The sequence below is a fragment of the Carassius carassius genome, chromosome 6 (genome assembly GCF_963082965.1).
Source record: "Carassius carassius chromosome 6, fCarCar2.1, whole genome shotgun sequence".
NCBI classification, from domain to species: domain Eukaryota; kingdom Metazoa; phylum Chordata; class Actinopteri; order Cypriniformes; family Cyprinidae; genus Carassius; species Carassius carassius.
In genome coordinates this window covers 17436825-17461894 of record NC_081760.1, presented here as the reverse complement: position 1 = coordinate 17461894, position 25070 = coordinate 17436825, and the positions used below count along the sequence as shown (strand labels likewise).

The 25070-nt window shown below is 42.5% G+C and overlaps 2 protein-coding genes across 2 annotated transcripts in view; both read right to left on the bottom strand.

Annotated features, from left to right (window-relative positions):
* The window catches only part of rasa3 (RAS p21 protein activator 3), a 120369-nt gene that overhangs the window by 16284 nt on the left and 79015 nt on the right, over nt 1-25070 (bottom strand). The window lies entirely within an intron of this gene.
* pros1 (protein S) overlaps nt 1-25070 on the bottom strand; it is a 57300-nt gene that overhangs the window by 21007 nt on the left and 11223 nt on the right. Inside the window, exons 6-13 of the mRNA XM_059552297.1 lie at nt 18191-18316; nt 17362-17490; nt 16873-17095; nt 15796-15982; nt 15227-15391; nt 14521-14689; nt 5958-6094; nt 5646-5874 (exon numbers count right to left, since the gene is read on the bottom strand). Of these exons, the coding sequence (XP_059408280.1) occupies nt 5646-5874; nt 5958-6094; nt 14521-14689; nt 15227-15391; nt 15796-15982; nt 16873-17095; nt 17362-17490; nt 18191-18316 (1365 nt within the window). The remainder of the gene's footprint in view (nt 1-5645; nt 5875-5957; nt 6095-14520; nt 14690-15226; nt 15392-15795; nt 15983-16872; nt 17096-17361; nt 17491-18190; nt 18317-25070) is intronic.

Genomic DNA, 25070 nt, shown 5'->3' with positions numbered 1-25070 from the left:
CTCAGCACAGCTCGAGTATTTGTGTGGTCTCCTGCTTGTGAGGAAGCTTCTCGTACAGCTAAGGATTTGCTGTGTAACGCTCCTGTTTTGGCAGCGCCAGAGTTTACACGCTCTTTCAAGCTGGAAGTGGATGCCTCTGCTACTGGCGCTGGTGCGGTTTTACTTCAAGAGAGTGAGTTTGATGTTGATCACCCAGTTTGTTACTTCTCGAAAAAGTTCACGTTATGTCAACGCAGGTATAGTACCATCGAAAAAGAGGCTCTTGCATTGTTATTAGCGTTGCAACATTTCGAGGTGTATTTAGGTGGAAGTTCATTTCCAATTATTGTCTATACGGACCACAACCCACTTGTGTTCTTGGCCCGGATGTCGAATTCAAATCAACGCTTAATGCGCTGGGCGTTGATAGTTCAAGAGTTTGACTTGGATATTCGACATAAAAAAGGCTCGCAGAATACTGTTGCGGATGCGCTGTCCCGCGTTTATGGTGCTGAAGTGTAAGATCTAAATGCGGCGGTGCAGTGTAGGTAATGCAAACTTCTTGTTAGCATTTCTTTTGGTGGGGAGGTGTTACGTGGGAATGCATTGTGTTGTGTTGGTCTAGTGTTCCTTTTGGTGTGTTTTTCTCTTTCTTGTTACCCTCTAACTATCATGACTCGCAGGTGGAGCTGATAATGAGTGACCTGATTGGGGACGGGAGTGATTGCTGCTACTTAAAGCCACCTGAAGCATGGATCTGGAGCTCCCCGCTCTCATGGCTTCCTTGATTGAGAGACTTGTTGTTTTGTTTCTATGCTGTAACATACGGTGTACATGCTGACTGTGGAATGAGACAACTGTTGTAAATCATTACTTTACTTTTCTAAGTTGATCTGTTATGTGGAACTTTAATATTTATTTTAAACCCTAATCATTTGGAGCATAGTAGGGAGGTGGGTGCCTCTTTTATTTATTACTCGTTTTCTCTTGTTTGTGATAAGTAGGGAGGTAAGCTTTTGTATATTTTGTTTATTATCTGAATTCTAGGTTAGAATCCTTAATATAGTTAGCTTTGTTTTGTTATTTGTTTTGGCTTTTCCCCCTCCTGAAATGTATATGCTCTTTACTACCTTATGTTTAATAAACTTACTTTTTATACTTTAAAGTATAGTTGGTGTTTTGAAGCCTTGGGAGTGAGAGCGGGGACTCCAGGGATCTTATTTGGATCCCTGTTATTTTGTTATGAATGTTTCTTCTGTTCTCTTTGAGTAGAGACTTTTGTTAATTCGTAACAATTAACAAATGAACTGGTCAATGAACTGACTTTAGCTGGAAAAATTACTCTGTTATTGACTTCTTGCATTAAACTATTTTCCTGTTTAACACTGTTTAACGCTGCTTTGACACAACCAGTACTGTATAAAGCACTATACAAATAAAGACTTGACTTCCAGTTAATGTGGAATACTGGAAACTTCATAACAGATGCAATCTTCACATCAATCGGGCATACCTGACCCTGACCCACCCTTTTCCCCAAGTAAACCACTGTTGCCTTGGCGAACTCACATTTTGCTAGGTTCAGAGTCAAAGACGCATCACAAAAACGTGAAAGCACTTCACGCAGGGAACTCAAATGTTCTTCCCAGCTAGAAGAATATATTACAATATCGTCTAGATAAGCCTCACACAAGACTGTGTTGGTCCCCTACCGAAATCGAAATCAGGTTACCAGTATATTTTAACGCTAATGTGTGCCACGACTCGTTTTCCAGAGGCAATACCATTGCGTAACATCAAAGCGAAAACCATTGTGAAAGAGTTGATTAAATTTTGTTCAACGTTTGGGTTACCTCGTGTGATCCAGACCGATCAGGGAACAAATTTTAAATCTAAAGTGTTTGAGCAAGTGTTGAAAGGAATTTCCGTTAATCACGTAGTGTCGAGTGCATATCATCCGCAGTCGCAGGGAGCGCTAGAGAGATTTCACCAGACGCTCAAATCAATGATGCGGGCGCACTGTGTGGAAGCCGGTAACGACTGGGCTGATGATCTCCCTTTGCTTTTATTTGCGATAAGGGAAACCGTTCAAGAATCGTTGGGGTTTAGTCCTGCAGAGCTCATTTTTGGACATGCGGTTCGGGGTCCTTTAAGGTTATTACGCGAACAACTTGTTAGTAATGACACCCCGCTTGTTCTCGTATCCGAGTATGTTCATTCTATTCGTGAACGTCTTCGTAGGACTTGTGACATTGCGAAGAAAAATTTGTCTGAGTCGCAGACTGAGATGAAGGAGCATTATGACCGTAAAACTGTCGCTCGTTCTTTTCATCCTGGTGAATCTGTTTTGCTATTAATGGCAGTGCCAGGGTCTGCTCTGCAACCAAGATTTTCAGGTCCTTATAGGGTGACGAAAAAGTTGAGTGACACGAATTATCTGATTTGCACGCCTGATTGTCGGAGGAAGTCGCGGATAGTTCATGTTAACATGTTAAAGTCTTATGTGCAAGACGAGTCTGCCCTTGTTAAGCCGAGTGTCGTCGTTGGGTCGACTGTAATAGAGGAGATGGAACAGGATTTTTCTGTACCTTGTGGTCATCTGTCGAACTCCGTAATCTTGAATAAATTGGAATCTCACTTAAGTTATTTAGCTCCGAATCAAAAGAAAGATATCGTTGAGTTAATTGAAAGTCATCGTTCACTATTTGGTGACATTCCATCACAGACTACAGTACTTCAGCATGATATCGACGTCGGAAACGCACAGCCAATAAGACAGCACCCTTTTCGGCTTAATCCGAGAAAGCGTGAGTTAATGAAAGCGGAGGTCGAGTATTTACGTGAGAATAACTTTGCGAGACCCAGTTTGAGTGCGTGGAGTTCGCCTTGCTTGTTGGTTCCCAAGGCTGATTCATCGGTTCGGTTCTGCACTGACTATCGCAAAGTCAACGCAGTAACTAAACCTGACTCGTTCCCACTTCCACGGATGGAAGACTGTATAGATCGGGTGGGTCCCGCAAAGTTTGTGACAAAATTAGATCTTCTTAAGGGGTACTGGCAAGTACCTCTTACTTCTCGGGCCTCAGAGATTTCAGCGTTTGTGACCCCTGATGATTTTATGCAGTACTCCGTTATGGCGTTCGGGATGCGAAATGCACCATCAACTTTCCAACGTTTGATGCGTATTGTACTAAGTGGAGTGCAGAAATGTGAGGCTTATCTAGACGATATTGTAATATATTCTTCTAGCTGGGAAGAACATTTGAGTTCCCTGCGTAAAGTGCTTTCACGTTTTTGTGATGCGTCTTTGACTCTGAACCTAGCAAAATGTGAGTTCGCCAAGGCAACAGTGGTTTACTTGGGGAAAAGGGTGGGTCAGGGTCAGGTATGCCCGATTGATGTGAAGATTGCATCTGTTATGAAGTTTCCAGTACCAGTGAATAAAAGAGAACTGCGTCGATTTTTGGGGATGGCAGGTTATTACAGAGGGTTCTGTCGTAACTTTGCCAGTGTTGTATCACCCTTAACCGATCTCCTCAGCACAGCTCGAGTATTTGTGTGGTCTCCTGCTTGTGAGGAAGCTTCTCGTACAGCTAAGGATTTGCTGTGTAACGCTCCTGTTTTGGCAGCGCCAGAGTTTACACGCTCTTTCAAGCTGGAAGTGGATGCCTCTGCTACTGGCGCTGGTGCGGTTTTACTTCAAGAGAGTGAGTTTGATGTTGATCACCCAGTTTGTTACTTCTCGAAAAAGTTCACGTTATGTCAACGCAGGTATAGTACCATCGAAAAAGAGGCTCTTGCATTGTTATTAGCGTTGCAACATTTCGAGGTGTATTTAGGTGGAAGTTCATTTCCAATTATTGTCTATACGGACCACAACCCACTTGTGTTCTTGGCCCGGATGTCGAATTCAAATCAACGCTTAATGCGCTGGGCGTTGATAGTTCAAGAGTTTGACTTGGATATTCGACATAAAAAAGGCTCGCAGAATACTGTTGCGGATGCGCTGTCCCGCGTTTATGGTGCTGAAGTGTAAGATCTAAATGCGGCGGTGCAGTGTAGGTAATGCAAACTTCTTGTTAGCATTTCTTTTGGTGGGGAGGTGTTACGTGGGAATGCATTGTGTTGTGTTGGTCTAGTGTTCCTTTTGGTGTGTTTTTCTCTTTCTTGTTACCCTCTAACTATCATGACTCGCAGGTGGAGCTGATAATGAGTGACCTGATTGGGGACGGGAGTGATTGCTGCTACTTAAAGCCACCTGAAGCATGGATCTGGAGCTCCCCGCTCTCATGGCTTCCTTGATTGAGAGACTTGTTGTTTTGTTTCTATGCTGTAACATACGGTGTACATGCTGACTGTGGAATGAGACAACTGTTGTAAATCATTACTTTACTTTTCTAAGTTGATCTGTTATGTGGAACTTTAATATTTATTTTAAACCCTAATCATTTGGAGCATAGTAGGGAGGTGGGTGCCTCTTTTATTTATTACTCGTTTTCTCTTGTTTGTGATAAGTAGGGAGGTAAGCTTTTGTATATTTTGTTTATTATCTGAATTCTAGGTTAGAATCCTTAATATAGTTAGCTTTGTTTTGTTATTTGTTTTGGCTTTTCCCCCTCCTGAAATGTATATGCTCTTTACTACCTTATGTTTAATAAACTTACTTTTTATACTTTAAAGTATAGTTGGTGTTTTGAAGCCTTGGGAGTGAGAGCGGGGACTCCAGGGATCTTATTTGGATCCCTGTTATTTTGTTATGAATGTTTCTTCTGTTCTCTTTGAGTAGAGACTTTTGTTAATTCGTAACAATTAACAAATGAACTGGTCAATGAACTGACTTTAGCTGGAAAAATTACTCTGTTATTGACTTCTTGCATTAAACTATTTTCCTGTTTAACACTGTTTAACGCTGCTTTGACACAACCAGTACTGTATAAAGCACTATACAAATAAAGACTTGACTTCCAGTTAATGTGATATATAGATTACAGTATATTAAGATTACAGTTAACTAGACCAGTGTTATTTTTGTAGCATGCATTTTGTATCAGACATTTGGTTTATTTTGTATCATTTTCATTTATATATTTTATTTTACTTCAGGTTTGAGTAATTTTGTTTAGTTTTGTCATTTTTATTTATTTTTAATATGTTTATATATATATTTTTTTTTTTTAAAGAAATATTTATTTGAGTTTTAAATTTGCTTTTATCCAAAGCAACATACTGCTATTATTTTATCATATTTTATTTATTTTTATTGAAATACTTATTTTTATTGAAATACTAATATAGTTTTAGATTCTAATAGATACTATTAAAGTAATTTTGTTGTGTGTTTTTGTTATTTTTATTTCAAATGGGTCATATAGTTTTTAATTTCAGTTATAGTTTTATTAATTACTTCATTACAAGTTTAACTAAATGAAAATGATAAACGTTGCCTTGGAAAACTAGATGAAATAAAATAATTTTTTATATTGTTTTTTATAAAAGTAAATGTTTATTTTATTTCAAGTAATGAAAAAGTTTTTTGTTTTTTTTATGGTTCTAGTTTTTTGATCATGCATCACTAGCACTGTGAAAACATTGATTTATCATTACATTAGTGAGCATCTATTAGCAGTTCACCTTTATAAATAGAATCAAGCTAAAAACTGACTGACCTGGAAGTCCTCCTATGTAAGTGTGGACTTGACCCTGCATGGCACTGTTGAGTTTGGATAAAGCCATGCTCAGGGTTTCAGAGTCACTGTAGGACACGCTGGAAGAGTTTGCCGTGATGTGGAGACCATCAGCTGATACTTTCATCTCCAACACCAACCGGTCCGGATAACACAGCATCAGAGACTGCAGCGTCGCCACGCAGATGCCGTCCATAAAAACCTGCAGATTCTGCAATACATGGGCAAGAGACACATGTGTGTTTAGTGTGTTCTCAGACTTCACCAGGACGGGACATCAGCACTGAATCTTACCGCATCATCAGGTCCTTGTGTCACCACAGCAACTGAAAGAGGGACAGAGCGGTTGCTAACCAGGGCAAATAATACACCGGTGCTGCTGGACGGACGGACGCTCATCTCAACATCCAGCTTCCAGAGATCTGTGCTGCCTTAGACATGAACACATGTCAGTAACTCATCCAACTAAAACAGAGTTAAGAGTTTATTCTTTCATTAATGTGCTTATATGTAATGAGGAGACTTTTGTCTTCTGTAGAGTTGCATTTAAAATCGTTCCATAATTATAAAACTCCACAATATCAGTTGTGCATAACTGATCAATTCTGCTACATTAATACATTAATTTCCTATTTATTACTGTGAAGCTGCTTCTATATGTATAAAGATAGAGAGAAAGACAGATGGCTAGATATTCATTTGATAAAAAAATATTTATATGACAAACTACATAAAATAACGCAACTAAAATTGAAACTAAAATATAAGAATATAAAACACTAAAAGTAAATACAAACCCGATTCCAAAAAAGTTTGGACACTGTACAAATTGTGAGTAAAAAAAGGAATGAAATAATTTACAAATCTCATAAACTTATATTTTATTCACAATAGAACATAGATAGCATTTCAAATGTTGAAAGTGATAAATTTTGAAATGTCATGCCAAATATTGGCTCATTTTGGATTTCATGAGAGCTCAGACGAATCAAAATTTGAAGCTCATTTTGGAAAACTGGGACGCCATGTCATCCGGACTAAAGAGGACAAGGACAACCAAAGTTCTGATGGTATGGGGTAGCATGAATACAACAACATGGCTGCGTAGAAGAAGGATCTGGGTACTGAAATGGCCAGCCTGCAGTCCAGATCTTTCACCCATAGAAAACATTTGGCGCATCATAAAGAGGAAGATGCGACAAAGAAGACCTAAGAAAGTTGAGCAACTAGAAGCCTGTATAAGACAAGAATGCGACAACATTCCTATTCCTAAACTTGAGCAACTTGTCTCCTCAGTCCTCAGACGTTTGCAGACTGTTATAAAAAGAAGAGCGGATGCCACACAGTGGTAAACATGGCCTTGTCCCAACTTTTTTGAGATGTGTTGATGCCATGATATTTAAAATCAACTTATTTTTCCCTTAAAATTATACATTTTCTCAGTTTAAAAATTTGATATGTCATCTATGTTGCATTCTGAATAAAATATTGAAATTTGAAACTTCCACATCATTGCAATCTGTTTTTATTCACAATTTGTATAGTGTCCCAACTTTTTTGGAATCGGGTTTGTAAATAATATTAAAATAATACTGATAAAAATTACATTTTGTTTTAAAACAATAATTACTAAAATAAATAATAATTACAAATATTTGTAATTAATCTTTGTTAAAATTAAAATGAAAGCAAGAATTGGCTAAAAATCGTCTCCAGTTACTATCGTAACCTCGGTTCCCTGAGAGGCGGGAACGAGACATTACGTCAGCTATGACGTATATGGGAACTCCTCCCTTCTCCACTTTTGCTAGATTCTTATGGGCTAACGCCCGCTGGGGACAGCTAGCCAATTGACGCAAAGCATGCAAATACTGACAGGTTCGGGGGCAGTATAAATTGCGTGGCCGTGAAAATTATGTCAGAATCACCACTGAACGCTAGCACAGCTGATCAAACAGCGACCACGGCGGCTAACGTAATGTTTCGTTCCCGCCTCTCAGAGAACCAAGGTTACGATAGTAACCGGAAACGTTCCCTTCTCGAGATGGTAACTCGACATTACGTTAGCTATGACGTATATGGGAACTGTATTCAATCCCACCGTGAGAGGAGTGAAGAGAAGACCTGAACGGGGTCGATCACCCCCTTACATAAGCAATACAATAGCCAATGGCCGTGTCGCTAAGAGTGCTCGCATCTGATAGGCGGAACTAGACCAATGAGACATCTGCTCCGACCCTAACAAAATTTGCATATCTCCAAGCAATGAACGCGAAGGCTGCACTAAACAAGGCAGACACAACGCAATAAGCACTCAAGCATGAGAGTTAAATACAGAGTCGACGGCATTAGCGGTGACAACTGCATAAACCATAACACAGAGTTAACAGCCACGGTAACTACTGTATATCTGCTTAAACAGAATGAATAAAACTTAACTCACCGAAAGTACACTACATGTGACGCTACAGAAGGTACATCCAGCTTGTAAAACCTGGCAAATGTGTTCTGAGAAGACCAGCCAGCAGCAAAACATAAATACTGGATAGACATACCTTTTCGCAGAATGAGCTCTGATGTTGAGGGGACAATCCTTCCCCTGGCATTCGTTAGCGTCCGCAATCCAGTGAGAAAGTCTCTGTTTAGAAACAGCACGTACCTTATTACATCCACCAAGCACACGAACAGCTGGTCCGACTGACGAAAGGCGATATACAGTACAGACCAAAAGTTTGGACACACCTTCTCATTCAAAGAATTTTCTTTATTTTCATGACTATGAAAATCGTAGAGTCACACTGAAGGCATCAAGGGCTATTTGACCAAGAAGGAGAGTGATGGGGTGCTGTGCCAGATGACCTGGCCTCCACAGTCACCGGACCTGAACCCAATCGAGATGGTTTAGGGGTGAGCTGGACCGCAGACTGAAGGCAAAAGGGCCAACGAGTGCTAAGCATCTCTCGGGGAACTCTTTCAAGACTCATTTCAGGTGACTACCTCTTGAAGCTCATCAAGAGAATGCCTAGAGTGTGCAAAGCACTCATCAAAGCAAAAGGTGGCTACTTTGAAGAACCTAGAATATGACATATTTTCAGTTGTTTCACACTTTTTTTTTATGAATATAATTCCATATATAATTCCACATGTGTTAATTCATAGTATTGATGCCTTCAGTGTGAATCTACAATTTTCATAGGCATGAAAATAAAGAAAAAACTTTGAATGAGAAGGTGTGTCCAAACTTTTGGTCTGTACTGTACATCCGTAAAACCCTAACAGGGTCCCGGCGCTCTGAGCATCAGCGTCATGCAAGGCTGACGGCTCAGCAGATAAGGCAGGCAGGGAACAACCTGTGCTCTAAAAAGTTGTATTGAGTGACTCAGGAACGTAACCCAGTCTTGGCCGGAGAGTGACATTACAGTCGCCAGGTCCGAAACAGATGCAAAATTGTTCACCAAAAACTCAATGGAAGTCTCCAATGCGCTTCGCTGAGGCGAGAGCAAGAAGCAAGGCAGTATTCAGGGAAGCTCCTTAACCGCAATCGAAGCTAAGGGCTCAAACGGTGGTAAAGATAGAGCCCTCTAAACTAGAGCTAGATCCCACGGCGGCAAGGACGGCGGCCATGAAGGACACAATCTCTTTTCTCCCCTGGGAAAACTGATTACCAGAGCGTGCTTACTGATCGTTTGCCCGTCAACCGGGGAACGAAAAGCGGCAATATCAGTCACATACACCTTAAGCATGGATGGCAAACTCCCGCAATCCATACTGTGCTGTAGAAAGTGCAAAACATCCGACAAGGAACAGGTCCCCGGGGTCAGTATGTATGTCCTTGCACCATTTTGTGAAAAATTCCCCACTTCAGAGCGTAGAAGCGCCTGGTAGAAGGTGCCCGCGTCTCCATAAGTGTGCTCAGCACTCGTGAGTGCAGAGGGTCCTGCTCATTAGGGTCCCCGCAGCAGCCACACATGATGGTTCCACAGCTCGGGGCTGGGGTACCATTTCGTGTTGTTCGTCTGAGACAGCACGTCCTTCCTGAGGGGGATCTGCCATGGGGGAGCCATAACTAACTCTCTCAGGTCCACGAACCAAGGTTGATTCGGCCAGTTTGGGGCCACGAGTATAACTGATGCTCTCTCCTCCCTGATTTTGCACAACACCATAGGCAGAATCTTCACCGGAGGGAACGCGTAAAGCCTGGCTTCCGGCCAACGCGATGTCAGAGCATCTCCCGGCAGAGGGGAGTGAGAGAGCGAGGAGAACGTCTGACAGTGCGTGTTTTCGCTCGTGGCAAACAAATCCACTCCTGCCCTCCCAAATCGATCCCAAATCATTTTATCTGATCCTGGGTGAAGCTAGGGCTGGATGATTAATCGAAAAGTAATCGAAAACCGAAACCGAGTAATCGAAACTGAAATTCAGAACCTCTAACCGACTTAATTTTCCCATGTCAGTTATTTTGGTTTTTTAATCCTAATACTTCCCCCTTAAAAGCATACTACCGCTCTCCAGTCAGTGGCATAAAAGCAAAACACGGAGGTGAACGCCGGTTCAACACACAGTGATGGTGCGCGAGTGGTGAGCCTTGCATCTTTACTAAACTTTGTCAGTTGTATTTGTTTTATGGTTTGGACATTCAAGCGATTAGACAGTTGGATGTGTATTATTATTTCGAGCTACCATGTTCGCGCAGCTGCATTGTGGCATGAACACTCACATAAACAGTAGCTGTAAAGATCGCGCACACAGAGGAAGGCAGAAACTAGTTGTCAGAGCTGTCCTGTGATTTATTACTAAAGTAGCTTAGAATCTCAAAACTTATTATAGCATATTTTTCTACTTTTGAAGGAACTAGGCTATTTACAACCCACAGCTTCACAATAATATAGAGACAGTATGACTAATTCACATACACGCAATCACTCGTACTGGTACTGTGCTAATTTATCTTTATCTGATCTTTATTTATCTCTTAAACCGAGCAATAATCTATAAGAAATGTTACGAACATAGATAAAATAACTGCTGATAGTGAGCTATGATGTCAGATCGCGCTTTCAATAGGAAAAAATATCCCACCTTTAATAGTCAATCTCAACCGTCTGGCTGAGGCCAGTCTAAAAAGACATTCAAGACAGTTGACAGAATGCTGCTGCGTGTTGTCATGAAAGCGTATAATTTTACGTGTTATTAAGCCTTGCCACTTGCCAATTTGACCATTCAAAAAACTTTAAAGCATTCAAACACAAGATGCAGAAAATCTGAACTGAGCAGCTGGTTACTCGGGCGCTGTGCTCGGTGTGGAGCGGAGAGAGAGCCGCGTCTCACAGACAGTAACACTTAACTGAGCTCTCCTTTGTGGAATTGCTAATGCAACCCTTTCACACCAGAATGAACACAATTAATCATTGATTGATAATTGGCCAACGAAGTATTGACTGTTGTCTGAAGTTTTGTTTGATTGTAATCCATTACATATATTTCTATCAAATTTATCTGATATTATCAAGATGAATTTGTTCTGACAGTTTAACTCTTGAGTTCTTGTCATATTTTATTACCATTTTCTAAACTATAGCAAATAAACTGATAATGTGAGAAATGTTGAAGGTGTCTGAATAAATTTTGGTTTGACTGTATGTTTAATTTTTACAGTGCTATTTTACATTTAATTATTCGGTTTCTGTACCTGGACATTTACAAACTTGAAAAAACTTAAACACTGTGTAAATAGCACAAACAAATAAACAGGACGAACATACAAATTAAACACTTTCAAACAGGGCCCACTGGTACAACCTGCACCTGGGCCCTGCTTACAGTACAAACCTTTTAACCAAAAAAAAAAAAACAGAAAGAAAATAATCATTCATTAGTCGTAATCGAGGTAAAATGTTAAATTAATCGAGGTTTTGCTTTTAGGCCATAATCGTCCAGCCCTAGGTGAAGCCTCCACTCTCCTTGAGGAATCCTGTTCCTCGAAAGCATGTTCACTCCACGGTTCAGAATTCTCTTATGGAGAGAACGTGTCGGTTCGCCCACAACAGGAGACTCACTGCCTGTTTGAATAGAGCTCTGGAGCGCACGCCGCCCTGGCAATTTATGTACGAGACCACAGACGTGTTGTCAGTTCGAATCAGTACATGTTGGCGCTCCAATTTTGACCGAAATGCTTGCAGGGCTAAGGACACCGCTTCCAATTCCAAACGCTTTATGTGCCACCTTCTCTGTGACTCCAACCACAGGCCTGAGGCAGGTACCCCCATGCGCACTGCTCCCCAGCCTGAAGTTGACGCGTTCTTGGGCTCCTGGGCTGAACATATGTGGGTTGACGCAACTGTGAATGACCATAATGCGCATATGGACCGAAGACCACGCCTTCGACAGAACTCCAGTTACAGCCAAAACTGCAGCGGCCACATATGCAGCAGACCCAGATGGCACACTGAAGAAACCGCCCCCATCAGTCCCAGAAGCCTCTGAAATTCCCTCAGTGAAAACGGCCTGCCCGGTCTGAACAGCGCAGAGTTGATAAAATTGTCTCTATACGCTCTAGAGAGAGATGGGCTTGCATCGCCATCGAGTCGTAAAACATATTCTCCAATCCCAGATATGTTATAGTACGACTCGGTAAAAAAAAACACGCTCTTCTGCATATTCACACGCAGTCCCAGCGTATCCAAATGGCGAAGCATTGTTTCCACGTGACTGATTAGCATATCTCTTGAGTGGGCTAAAATCAGCCAATCGTCCAGATAATTCAACATGCGCATTCCGCTTGATTTGAGGGGAAATTTCGCTCTATTGCTCCCGTCTCGAGCAGACTGAGAACTTCCTGTCGCAGAATAGGAAGGTTTTGGGGGAAAGTCAGTGACGGGACCATGCCAAGAGGCGGGGAGGTCTGCGTTTGAATATCCGAGGTGAATTATTCCCATTATCCACGGTGAAACGCCCGGGATAGCCCTCCTAGTGTCCATGAAATGACACAGCATACGCTTTAGCTCTGATGCCACTGATGGCTTGTTTTGACCAAGGACCCGCCCCCGCGAGGCTACTGGCGGGAGTGCGGTTCGTGGCGGGCATTGAATGGTGTGGCACTCTTGCGGCCTCTAGAGGCCATATAATAATGGGTTGTGGCTCTGCACTGCTCTGAGACAGGGTGAGTGAAACAGTGTTGGGTGCAAGAGGAGGAAAAAGCTCTTGTTGATTGTATACATGCTTCTATTGTGGAACTCACACAAACAGCATAGCATAGCAATCGTCACCCGTAGGACCATGGGGGACATGATGCATTTGAACAAGGCGCTTGGGGGGCGGGGCCTCCCGCGTGCTCTCTCTTCCACTTTATCGGTCTGTCAGAGAGACAGTTTGGTGGCCGAGGCTGGCGCGCTGGCTCTCTCGCAGCGCGGGGCTCCTCAACTGACCCTAACGTTTCCTCCCAGGCTCTTACCACTGCTGGTTTGCTACCACTGCGCACATACCCGTGGGCTTCCGCCCCGTCCACGTGTCGTGAACATGGCCTGCATGGCAGAATGGGTGCGCGCCGATTTGGGTGTAGCCCACGACTTCACCACAAGCTCTTTTTTTGCGGTCTGGCAGCGGCTCGACTGGAGGAGCCAGGAGTCCAGCTACTTTTCACAGGCTCGTCAGGTGCGTTGCATCCGTGACGGCCTTGCCAAAGACCCTGGCGAGCTCCTCCTGGAGGTCTGCAGGGCCCTCTTGGTCGGGGCAGGCCGACTGATATGCCCGATCCTTATCTGACGCCGAAAGCAACATGTAGTCGTCTTCCTCGCCAGCTCCGAAGAGGACGAAGTTCGCGGGGCGGAAGCTATTGTCCACCAAGCCGACGTCGAACTCGTCTTTGGGCGGGAGAGGGCCTCATTCACGCTGTTGTCCGAGCCACTCTGGCTCTGAGGGTGCGCACTGGCAGTGGGTGCATGTGTCGTCCGTGTGAGGCCCAGGCAGGTCACACAGAACTGGTGAAGGTCCGAGTCTGGCAGTAGCAGCCATCGGATGCAGAGAGGAAAACAGGGTGAGTAGTCCTCTATTGCAACTTCCACGATGACTTAGATAAGACTTCTAGCGTGAAGAAAGAGATTCTGACGTAATTTTCGCGCCCATGCAATTTATACTGTCCGCAACCTATCAGTATTTGCATGCTTCGCCTGAATTGGCCAGCTGTCCCCAGCTGGCGTTAGCCCATAAGATTTCAGCGAAAGTGGAGAAGGGAGGAGTCCCCATATACATCATAGCTGACGTAATGTCGAGTTACCGCCTTGAGAAGGGAACTAACTTTATCTGACCCTCTAACTCTAGGACTCTCCATTCTAATTATATTCTTAAAAAAATAACCAGCTTTCTAATCTTTTTGTTTTCTGTCTGTTTTCTTTCATTTATTATACAATTAACAAAAACAAAAAAGACCTCTAACACTAGCTTGCTCTATTCTTTTTCTATTCTATCCGTTTTCTTTTTATTTATTATATTATTTAAAAGCCCTTGCTACGTGTACTGCATTAAGCTAACTAAGACTTGTTGTAAGACTTGTTATAGCACTTATATATCATTGCTCTTTAGTTGTTTTTGATTGCTTCCATTGTCTTCATTTGTAAGTTGCTTTGGATAAAAGCGTCTGCTTAATGAATAAATGTAAATATAATGTAAATGTAAATGTAATGAACACTCTAGAAATAAATGTAAAAGTGTATTAAAAATATATAGAAATAAATGTGACTTGACTTATACAAAGTGCTTGTGCAAAAAAACTAACCGAGTTTAGACTGAATCTTCTGTGGTAATGGACTTGCTGCAGACACTTTATTAAGAGCTTTAATTGTATTTATTTCACTGAACTCACTGTAGTTGATGTTGAAGAGTGCCAGGCCTCTGCCGCTGAAGAAAGAGCCTTTCTCCACATGCACATAACAGTGTTTGCTCTCCTTTCCCCGAAACACCTCATTCACTCCAGACACGTCCTGATTCATCAGATTCCAGCCACGGATGCAGCCATCCAGCCTCGGGTTGATCTGATTCACAGTGGCACAGACAGAGCAAACATTCAGTTAATTCACAAAACAATACTATTGTTAAACACGTTACTTTAAATAAAACAAACTTAATAAAAAAAATGTTTATCATTTTACATTATTTGTAATTTTGTTATGAACATTTCGATTTTAATTAGGTTTTTCTTAATATTGAGCTTTGTTTTATTTTTATTTCAGTTCTAGTTTTAGCAATTTTAGTACTTGAGCTTAAGCGTATTTTATTTCGACTAGTTGCGAAAGAAAACATTTCTCATTTTAATTTACTTTGACTTGATGCACTAAAATATCAAAGATCGAAATGAAAATCAAAAACCATTCGTATTTAAAAAAAAATAAAAATGATAAAAACAACAATATTGCTAAAAGGAACTAAAATGTAAATAAAATTTAAAATTTAAATAAACAAAAAATTTTATTTTTAAATTTTTGTATTTGTTAATTGCATTTAAAATGTGTAATTTCCACTAAACTGACTGCCGCTGCTGTGACCTGTAAGGTGTGTGTTTGAATTCTCACTGGTTTGATGAGGCTCTCGTTGCGATTAGGCAGGCCGGCAATGTAAACCTTTGTTTCCAGTTTGTCATTGACGGGGTTGAAGAGTCGCTCAGGACTGTTAATGCTCATTATAGCCTCTTTACTGATCTTCACACTGATGCTTCCCATCAGCTCCTCCACAGAGATCTACAGACCACAGCAAACACTTCACACACAACCTCACATCCAAACACCACCGCTTAAACCTCAGGGGTCAGTATGATTGTTAAAGAAATTAATAGTTTTATTCAGTAAGGATGCATTAAATTGATCAAAAGTGACAGTGAAGTCATTTATAATGTTACAAAAGATCTCTGTTTCAAATAAATGCTGTTATTTTGAACTTTCTACAGTATTCATCAAAGAATTCTGAAAAAAAGATTCTAAAAGATACTAATGAACCAAGCAGAAGTTGAGTTGCTGAAGGAAACATCAGTGTTTGTGCGTCAGCAGTAGAATCATGTCAAAGACTGTAAATCACAAGGAACAATAAAGCAGTTCCTATCAGACAGAGATATGATCATCTATAATCATGATTGATTCAAACGCACCACATGCCACTGGCCGTCATTGATGGCTTTTCCTCCACTGGTCAAATGGATGGAGTATTCATTCTTAAACTGAACCTCTATGCGGCCAGACCGTAAACCCAACATAAACCAGGAGTCCTGCGAAGACTGGGCATACAGAATCACTCCCTCAGGATCAAACGTGCGGATATCAAATTCAGCTGAAAACCTGTGGGAAAAATGTATATACTATCATATAATTTATTAATATTTTGAATTAGCTTTTTTGTATGTTTTTAGTTTTGAAATAATCATTTCACATTATTATTTTTTTATGTTTTATTTAGCTTTCATTTATTTTTATTTCAGTTCTAATTTGAGCAATTTTAGTACTTGAGCTTAAACTTATTTTGTTTCAGATAATTGCCATTTTTTATATATATATATATATATATATATATATACACACACATATAATTTTTTTTCAGCCCCATTATAAATGAATGAAAATATTTTATGTACTTTTGTTATTTTTCCAATTCATTTTATTGGATTTTTTATTTATTTATTTTTTTTATTACATTTAAATTTAGTAATTATTTAAAAAGGTAAGTTTTCCATCTAATATTTAGATTTGATTTATTTCTGCTTTATTTCAGTTAATTATTCAGTAAAAGTATTGTTATTCATATACTACTATAGTATTTGTTAATATACCTAAGTTTCAGTTTTCATTTTAATTAGTTTAGATATTAATGATGTTTAGATTTAGCCATTTTAATACTTCAACTTATTTTATTTCAGTTAGTTGACAAAACTTTCTAAGATTTTTTAAGAGTAAGTTTTCCACCTAATACTTTTATTTCAAATGTATTTCATTTTTATACTGAGTTAGCAGTGTCAACACTGAAACACTCACAAAGGATTGGCTTCAGAAAATAATGTTCATCCATTCAGGAGGTAAAACTAATTATTATATCAGCTGCACTTTATCAGGAACATTCTTCACTAACAGAAAAAAAGGCACACCTACACTGCCTGAACAGGAAAACTGCTAGTGTTTAGTTACAGCTTCTATCCCAGCATTCCTCAGAAACATAATAACTGTGATAGTCGTACTTGGTGTCGGCCTGCAGACGGAAGCGCAGGTAGAACTGTTCTCCCAGATACAGCATCTGCTCATGCTTATATTCGTACAGATCCAAACACTTGGGGATCTTCTCACACTGACGGCTGTCCTCTGCCAGCTTCACACCTTTACGCCCGTCACAGTGACACGAGAAACTGCCGATGGTGTTCACACACTCGCCGTCACACACGTCCTGCTCACACTCATCCAGATCTGACAAAATCACACAGGAATGAATAGTTTAACCAAAAACATTCCATCAAGTCAGTAATTTTCAATGTTTGAGGCAAGGGCTCCAGACAAAAATAAATGAATAAAAAAAGCCACTGTCGCCCATAAGAAAAAACATGCGCCATTTTTTTTTTTGGGTGCCACAGAATAACCGTGTATTATTTTATTTTTTAACACTTAATATTTCAGTCAATCTGTCATATTTATATCTCATCTTTTCTTGTCTTTATCAGAATTTTAATACTTACCGACACATTGGTGTGAGCTCATATTGTACAGGTATCCCATAGGGCAGCGGCACTCAAACATTCCCGGAGCGTTTACACATTTGGAAGGTTCCACACACACACTGGGATACAGGATACACTCATTGATATCTGCAGTGACGGACACACACACACACGCACAAACACACACACACACACACACACACACACACGCACACACACCATCAGATCCATAAACACACAGCAATATACAAACAGCAGCATTAATGTTATTTTAGTGCCACTCATATACTTTGTTCTTATTTAGATTAAAAAAAATGTGTGTGTGTGTGTTTGTATAAAATTGTTCATTACACGTTCCTACTTCACCAGAATCCCAGCATGCATCTCATAGATCTGCAATCTAGTCAAAGATTTGCATTTGTGTTTTCATAATTCCCAGAATTTCACTGGTGTGACTTCATCACTACACTGTTATTCTAATATAAGGAAACGAGAACGAGTGCAAGTATCCAAACTCATGTGTACCTAGATGTACAAACCACAAAACCATTTGATCCTGTTTATAAAGTTACAGCCAAGCCACACTGTTTCTGCTGAAGTGAAACAGCATCTGATGATTTATGAGCTTAAAAACACTGTTACATAATGAACCTTTAATACAATGTGTTTGTGGCTGTGGTTTTAATATGAAAGTTGGACCTCACAGCTGGAAAGAATCATGTTTCGCCTTTACAGGAAAATCACAGGATTCCTGGAACAGCTGCTCGAGATCCAACTCGACTGGCAAACATGACGCCAGAGGATCAGAAATACAACGCTGACCTCTGACCTGTGCAGTGACTCTCACCGATGCAGTGGATGTTGTCACGGGTGTAGAAGCCTTTCTCACATCTGCACATGAAGCTGCCGGGGAGGTTGTGACACGTTTGGCTGCAGCCTGCAGGGAATTCTGGGTCTTCACACTCATTAATATCTGTGAGCAAATGGAGTCAATAAAATAAATACCAATAAAGCTGCAGACAGAAATGATCCAGCAGATAGTCTGTTCACCATTAGTACTAGTTCTGAGCAGTAGGTGGCGCTGTAAACTTAGCTTGTAAATGCATTATTTACATTTATGCAGTTGGCAGAGGCTTGGTTTACACATTTATTAAGTTTTACATTTAATCAGTTTATGGATTCCTAGGAAAAACGTGATGTATCTGGATTATTACAGTAAACAAAAATGTATACAATAAAGTAAATAAAAATAAACATTACCTCAAATTAAATGAAATATGAAAAAAATGACTTTTCATTTCATCTAGTTTCCAGAGCTACATTTATCATTTTCATTTAGTTTAACTTCATATACTAAAATAACTAACACTGTTATATAATCAAACTTAACTGTACCATACTACTGTACTTCATATGCAAACTAGTGTCATTGTAATAATATTTTTTATTTTTTTTGTAAACTATTGTAAATTAAAAATCACTCACTTAATTAAATATTACAGGTGCATCTCAATAAATTAGAATGTCGTGGAAAAGTTCATTTATTTCAGTAATTCAACTCAAACTGTGAAACTCATGTATTAAATAAATTCAGTGCACACAGACTGAAGTAGTTTAAGTATTTGGTTCTTTTAATTGTGTTGATTTTGGCTCACATTTAGCAAAAACCCACCAATTCACAAATTATCTGATCTCAACAAATTAGAATACTTCATAAGACCAATTTAAAAAAACATTTTTAGTGAATTGTTGGCCTTCTGTAAAGTATGTTAATTTACTGTACATGTACTCAATACTTGGTAAGGGCTTCTTTTACTTTAATTACTGCCTCAATACGGCGTGTAATGGAGGAGATCAGTTTGTGGCACTGCTGAGGTGGTATGGAAGTCCATGTTTCTTTGACAGTGGCCTTCAGCTCATCTGCATTGTTTGGTCTCTTGTTTCTCATCTTCCTCTTTACAATACCCCATAGATTCTCTTTGGGGTTCAGGTCTGGTGAGTTTGCTGGCCAGTCAAGCACATCAACACCATGGACATTTAACCAACTTTTGGTGCTTTTGGTAGTGTGGGCAAGTGCCAAATCCTGCTGCAAAATGAAATCAGCATCTTCAAAAAGCTGGTCAGCAGAAGGAAGCATGAAGTGCTCCAAGATTTCTTGGTAAACCGGTGCAGTGACTTTGGTTTTCAAAAAACACATTGGACCAACACCAGCAGATGACATTGCAACCCAACTCATCACAGACTGTGGAAACTTAACACTGGACTTCAAGAAACTTGGGCTATGAGCTTCTCTACCCCTCCTCCAGACTCTAGGACCTTGATTTCCAATTGAAATACAAAACTTGCTTTCATCTGAAAAGAGGACTTTTGTTACGATCCCTTTTCCCAGACTAGGGTTGAAACTAACAAGGATGAAATACATAAAAAAACGTGGATGAATCACCAGTCCTCTGCTCCAGAAAATGCAACCACCACTTAGTTTGACCACTTAAACAATTTTTTTAGAAAAGCAAGATAGGAAGCTTGATTAAAAGGAGGAGTACTTAATAATCTATCCAGGTAAAAGAAAATCAACAACAAAAGTTTTCCTCAACTTGTCACGGTTCATGAATTCACTCTCTCTCTTTCGTCTAGCGTGCTGTTGTGTGTGTGTGTGTGGGCGTGGTCACTGATCAGCGATGATCAGCAGCGCCAGCTGGTTTCAATTGTTTGTCCCTATATAAGTTCAGTAACTGGTGTTTCATGTTGTCAGATCGTTGTTTTCTCCCCGGTGTCTTCCTGTCTTCGTCGTTCGTTCCTGGATCGTCACGCAACACTGGATTACAGCTACTTCACGTGGATTACTCACTCACCGGGATTCAAGGGATCGTCACTGGATCGAGCACCACCACCAGTTGTCCACCCAAGTCCCTGCGTCATCTGACCATCAGCCTTGTGTCCGCCCGCCTGTGTCTCCTGTGATCGTGCTCATTATCTTGACCTTCTTGCTGTTTGTCAATAAATATGCCTTGCGTTTACATCCTGTGTCTGTCATACGTTAAAGAACGATCTGACCCATTATGGATGTAGCAGGCGCTTCTACATGGGACGAGTTTGCGGCTCGAAGTATCGCTAGAATGGACTCTCAGGAGGAAAACATCTCCCTCACAGGGAAGGCGGTCCAAGCGCTTGTGACGCAGGTGTCCGAGCTCACCCAGCAGATACAACCGCTCCGAGTCTCCACTGCGCCACCCACACCGCCGACTCCACCCCCTCTTCCAGAGCCGCAGCCGCGGCGCGAACCGAGACTACCGACACCCGAAGGTTATTCAGGTGAACCAGAGTTTTGCAGAGCTTTTCTGACCCGATGTTCTATGCACTTTGCATTACAGCCTCAGACGCTCAACCAAGAGCGATCCAAGGTTGCGTTTGTGTTGACGCTACTCTCCAGCCGGGCGGCTCTCTGGGGAACGGCGGTGTGGGAGAATCAAGACCCATGCTGCGCCTGGTTCCAGGCACTTTCCGAGGAGATGAGGAGGGTTTTCGATCGGCGGGGGCGGGTAGGGAGGCGGCCAGACTACTCGCCGATCTTCGCCAAGGTCACGGTTCGGTGTCGGAGTATTCCGTCCAGTTCCGCACCGTGGCTGCAGAGTGTCGATGGAATGAGGAGGCGCAGTGGGACAGATTCCTGCATGGGTTGGCTGACCGTATCCAGAGAGAGATTTACATGCTGGACCTTCCTACTAGTTTCAATAGTCTCATCGAATTAGCTCTTCGAGTAGATGCTCGGCTGAACAGAATGGGCCATTTCCAACAAGATCATCCAGTTCGCGGCATGGAGAACCGACGTTCTGAATTCCCGGATACGGTCAGCCCCTCTTACGATCCGGAACCCATGCAGGTGGGTAGAGCTCGGCTTTCCCGGGAGGAGAAGGAACGGCGGAGATCCCATGGACTGTGCCTTTACTGCGGGAGGGCGGGCCACTTCATCCACTCATGCCCGTTAAAAGACCAAGCCCGGTAGTGACTATGAGGCTACTATCGGGCGGGATCTCCACCGGGAAGACCTCATCCTCAACATCATCATCTACTCTCCTGCCGGTAAGACTAAGGTGGGCAACCAACACTCACGACACCCAGGCTTTATTGGATTCAGGGGCCGAAAGTAATTTTATGGATATTAAACTGGCTAACCATCTCCACATTTCCACCACCCCTCTCACATACACGATCACTGTCAATGCTCTCAATGGACAACAGCTCTCCAACATTACAGATGCCTTTGAACCCATCACTCTCATCACGTCTGGCAACTACACTGAGACAATAACATTCCTCCTCACCAATTCCTCCTCATAAGCTCACCTCTGGCACCCATCGTACTTGGTCATCCTTGGTTCACACAACACAATCCCAGAGTCGATTGGGGGCACAACACCATTTCTATGTGGAGTAATAAGTGTCATGAGTCATGTCTGGTGTCTGCGTGTTCGTCTGTACCTGTGTCTGTTTTCCAGAAGGAGGTGGTGAATTTATCTAACGTGCCCGAAGAGTACCAGGACCTGAGAGAAGTGTTCAGTAAGTCTCGTGCTGCTTCTCTTCCTCCACATCGTCCCTATGACTGTGCTATAGACTTAGTACCAGGTGGGTCTCCGCCCAAGGGCAAGTTATATTCACTTTCTGTTCCAGAGAGGGAGGCTATGGAGAAATATATTTCTGATTCTCTAGCATCCAAATTCATTAGACCTTCCTCATCTCCAGCGGGGGCGGGGTTCTTTTTTGTGGGGAAGAAGGATGGGTCTCTGCGACCGTGCATTGATTATCGAGGGTTGAACAACATCACGGTAAAGAGTACTTATCCTTTACCGTTGATGTCTTCAGCTTTCGAACGATTGCAGGGAGCATCTATCTTTACAAAATTGGATTTACGAAACGCTTATCATTTGGTTCGCATAAGGAAGGGAGATGAATGGAAGACCGCATTTAATACCCCCAGAGGGCACTTTGAATACTTGGTTATGCCCTTCGGGCTCTCCAACTCACCCGCGGTCTTCCAGGCACTCGTCAATGACGTGTTGAGAGATATGGTCGATCAATTCATATATGTTTACCTGGATGACATATTGATCTTTTCCTCTTCTCTCCAGGAACACGTTCAGCACGTCAGACGAGTGCTTCAGAGGTTGCTAGAGAATGGGCTTTTTGTCAAGGCGGTGAAATGCGTATTTCATGCACAGTCCGTCCCCTTTTTAGGGTACATCGTCTCGTCTGAGGGAGTGCGTATGGATCCTGATAAGATTAAGGCTGTGATAGATTGGCCAAGTCCAGATTCCCGTAAGGCCCTACAGAGGTTTCTGGGATTCGCCAATTTTTATCAACGTTTCATTCGTAACTTCAGCCAACTAGTCGCTCCTCTGACCGCCTTGACCTCCCCCAGAACGACGTTCAGGTGGTCCGATACAGCGGAAGCTGTATTTGCCAAACTCAAGAGCCGCTTCGTTTTGGCTCCCATCCTCGTTGCCCCTGATCCATCACGGCAGTTCGTGGTGGAGGTCGACGCGTCAGAGGTGGGGGTAGGAGCAGTTCTTTCTCAACGTTCTGCCACAGACGATAAGGTTCACCCTTGCGCATTTTTTTCTCATCATTTATCACATGCCGAACGTAATTATGACATTGGTAACCGGGAGTTGTTGGCAGTCAAGTTAGCACTGGAGGAATGGCGGCACTGGTTAGAGGGTTCTGGGGTACCTTTTATCGTTTGGACCGATCACAAGAACCTAGAATACATTAGAACTGCTAAAAGACTCAACTCTAGGCAGGCTCGGTGGGCACTTTTTTTCGGTCGTTTTGACTTTTCTCTTTCGTACCGCCCGGGTTCCAAAAACATCAAACCCGATTCCTTATCTCGTATTTTTGACCATTCCGAACGCCCGTCTACTCCCGAGTGTATTTTACCCGAGACATTAGTGGTCTCAGATGGGAGGTCGAATCGAGGGTCATGAAGGCCTTAGAAGGGGTAACGCCTCCGCCCGATTGCCCACCGAACCGGTTATTCGTGCCTGAGGAGTATCGGTCTGAAGTCATTCAGTGGGGTCATTGCTCCAGTATAGCTTGTCATCCAGGAGTCAATCGTACCAGTTTTTTGGTTAAGCAACGATTCTGGTGGCCGTTAATGGCTCGTGATATCCGTAGTTTTGTTTTGCTTGCTCTGTTTGTGCCACTGGAAAGACGTCCAACCAACCCCCTGATGGGTTACTACAACCGCTATCAGTCCCTTCGAGACCCTGGTCCCACATCGCACTAGATTTTGTCACCGCCCTCCCGCCCTCCCAGGGCAAGACTGTCGTTTTGACGGTCGTGGACCGGTTCTCGAAGGCGGCTCATTTTATTGCCTTGCCCAAATTACCTTCAGCCAAGGAGACAGCGGTTACTGTCATAGATCACGTCTTTTGGTTACATGGCCTCCCGTTGGACGTGGTCTCCGACAGGGGTCCCCAATTTGTGTCTAAATTTTGGCAAGAGTTTATTGGGGGCAACGGTTATTCTCTCTTCGGGGTTTCACCCCCAAAGCAATGGTCAATCAGAGAGAGCCAAACAAGATTTGGAGAGAGTGTTGCGATGTTTGGTCTCCAAGAATCTTTCCTCTTGGAGCCAACAACCTTCTATTGTGGAGTACGCCCATAACTCGTTACCAGTGTCAGCTACGGGCCTTACTCCATTTGAGGGTAGTTTAGGTTATCAGCCACCAGTTTTTGCCAGTACGGAATCCGAAGTCGCGGTCCCCTCCGCTCACGCCTTCGTCCAGAGCTGTCACCACACTTGGACTAGAGCCCGTGAGACTCTTCTCCAAGTGGGGGCGCGCACCAAGGCCAAGGCCGATCGCCACCGGTCAAAGCCTCCCGTATACGTTGTTGGTCAAAAAGTGTGGCTTTCTACTAAGAACATTCCTCTCCGCTCCGTCTCTAATAAACTTGCCCCAAAATTTATTGGCCCGTTCCCTGTCACCAAAATCATTAGTCCGGTGACAGTCCGCCTCAAACTTCCTCCTACGTACAGGAGAATTCACCCCGCCTTCCATGTATCCAAAATCAAGACCGTGTTTTGGGCACCTATTAATCCGCCTGTCCCGGTTCCTCCCCCGCCGCGTCTCGTAGATGGGGAACCTACTTATTTGGTTAGTCGTATTCTGGACTCGAGAAGGAGGGGACGTGGATTTCAGTACCTGGTGGACTGGGAGGGTTACGGTCCGGAGGAGAGAAGTTGGGTTCCCGCTAGAGACATTCTGGATCACTCTCTTATCGATGATTACAATCGTCAGGTAAGTCCGCCAAGGAACGCCAGGAGGCTTTCTTAGGGGAGGGGGTACTGTCACGGTTCATGAATTCACTCTCTCTCTTTCGTCTAGCGTGCTGTTGTGTGTGTGTGTGTGGGCGTGGTCACTGATCAGCGATGATCAGCAGCGCCAGCTGGTTTCAATTGTTTGTCCCTATATAAGTTCAGTAATTGGTGTTTCATGTTGTCAGATCGTTGTTTTCTCCCCGGTGTGCTCCCGTGCTGTTCCTTTGTCCTTGTTCCTGCCTAGTCCTCCTTCCTGTCTTCGTCGTTCGTTCCTGGATCGTCACGCAACACTGGATTACAGCTACTTCACGTGGATTACTCACTCACCGGGATTCAAGGGATCGTCACTGGATCGAGCACCACCACCAGTTGTCCACCGAAGTCCCTGCGTCATCTGACCATCAGCCTTG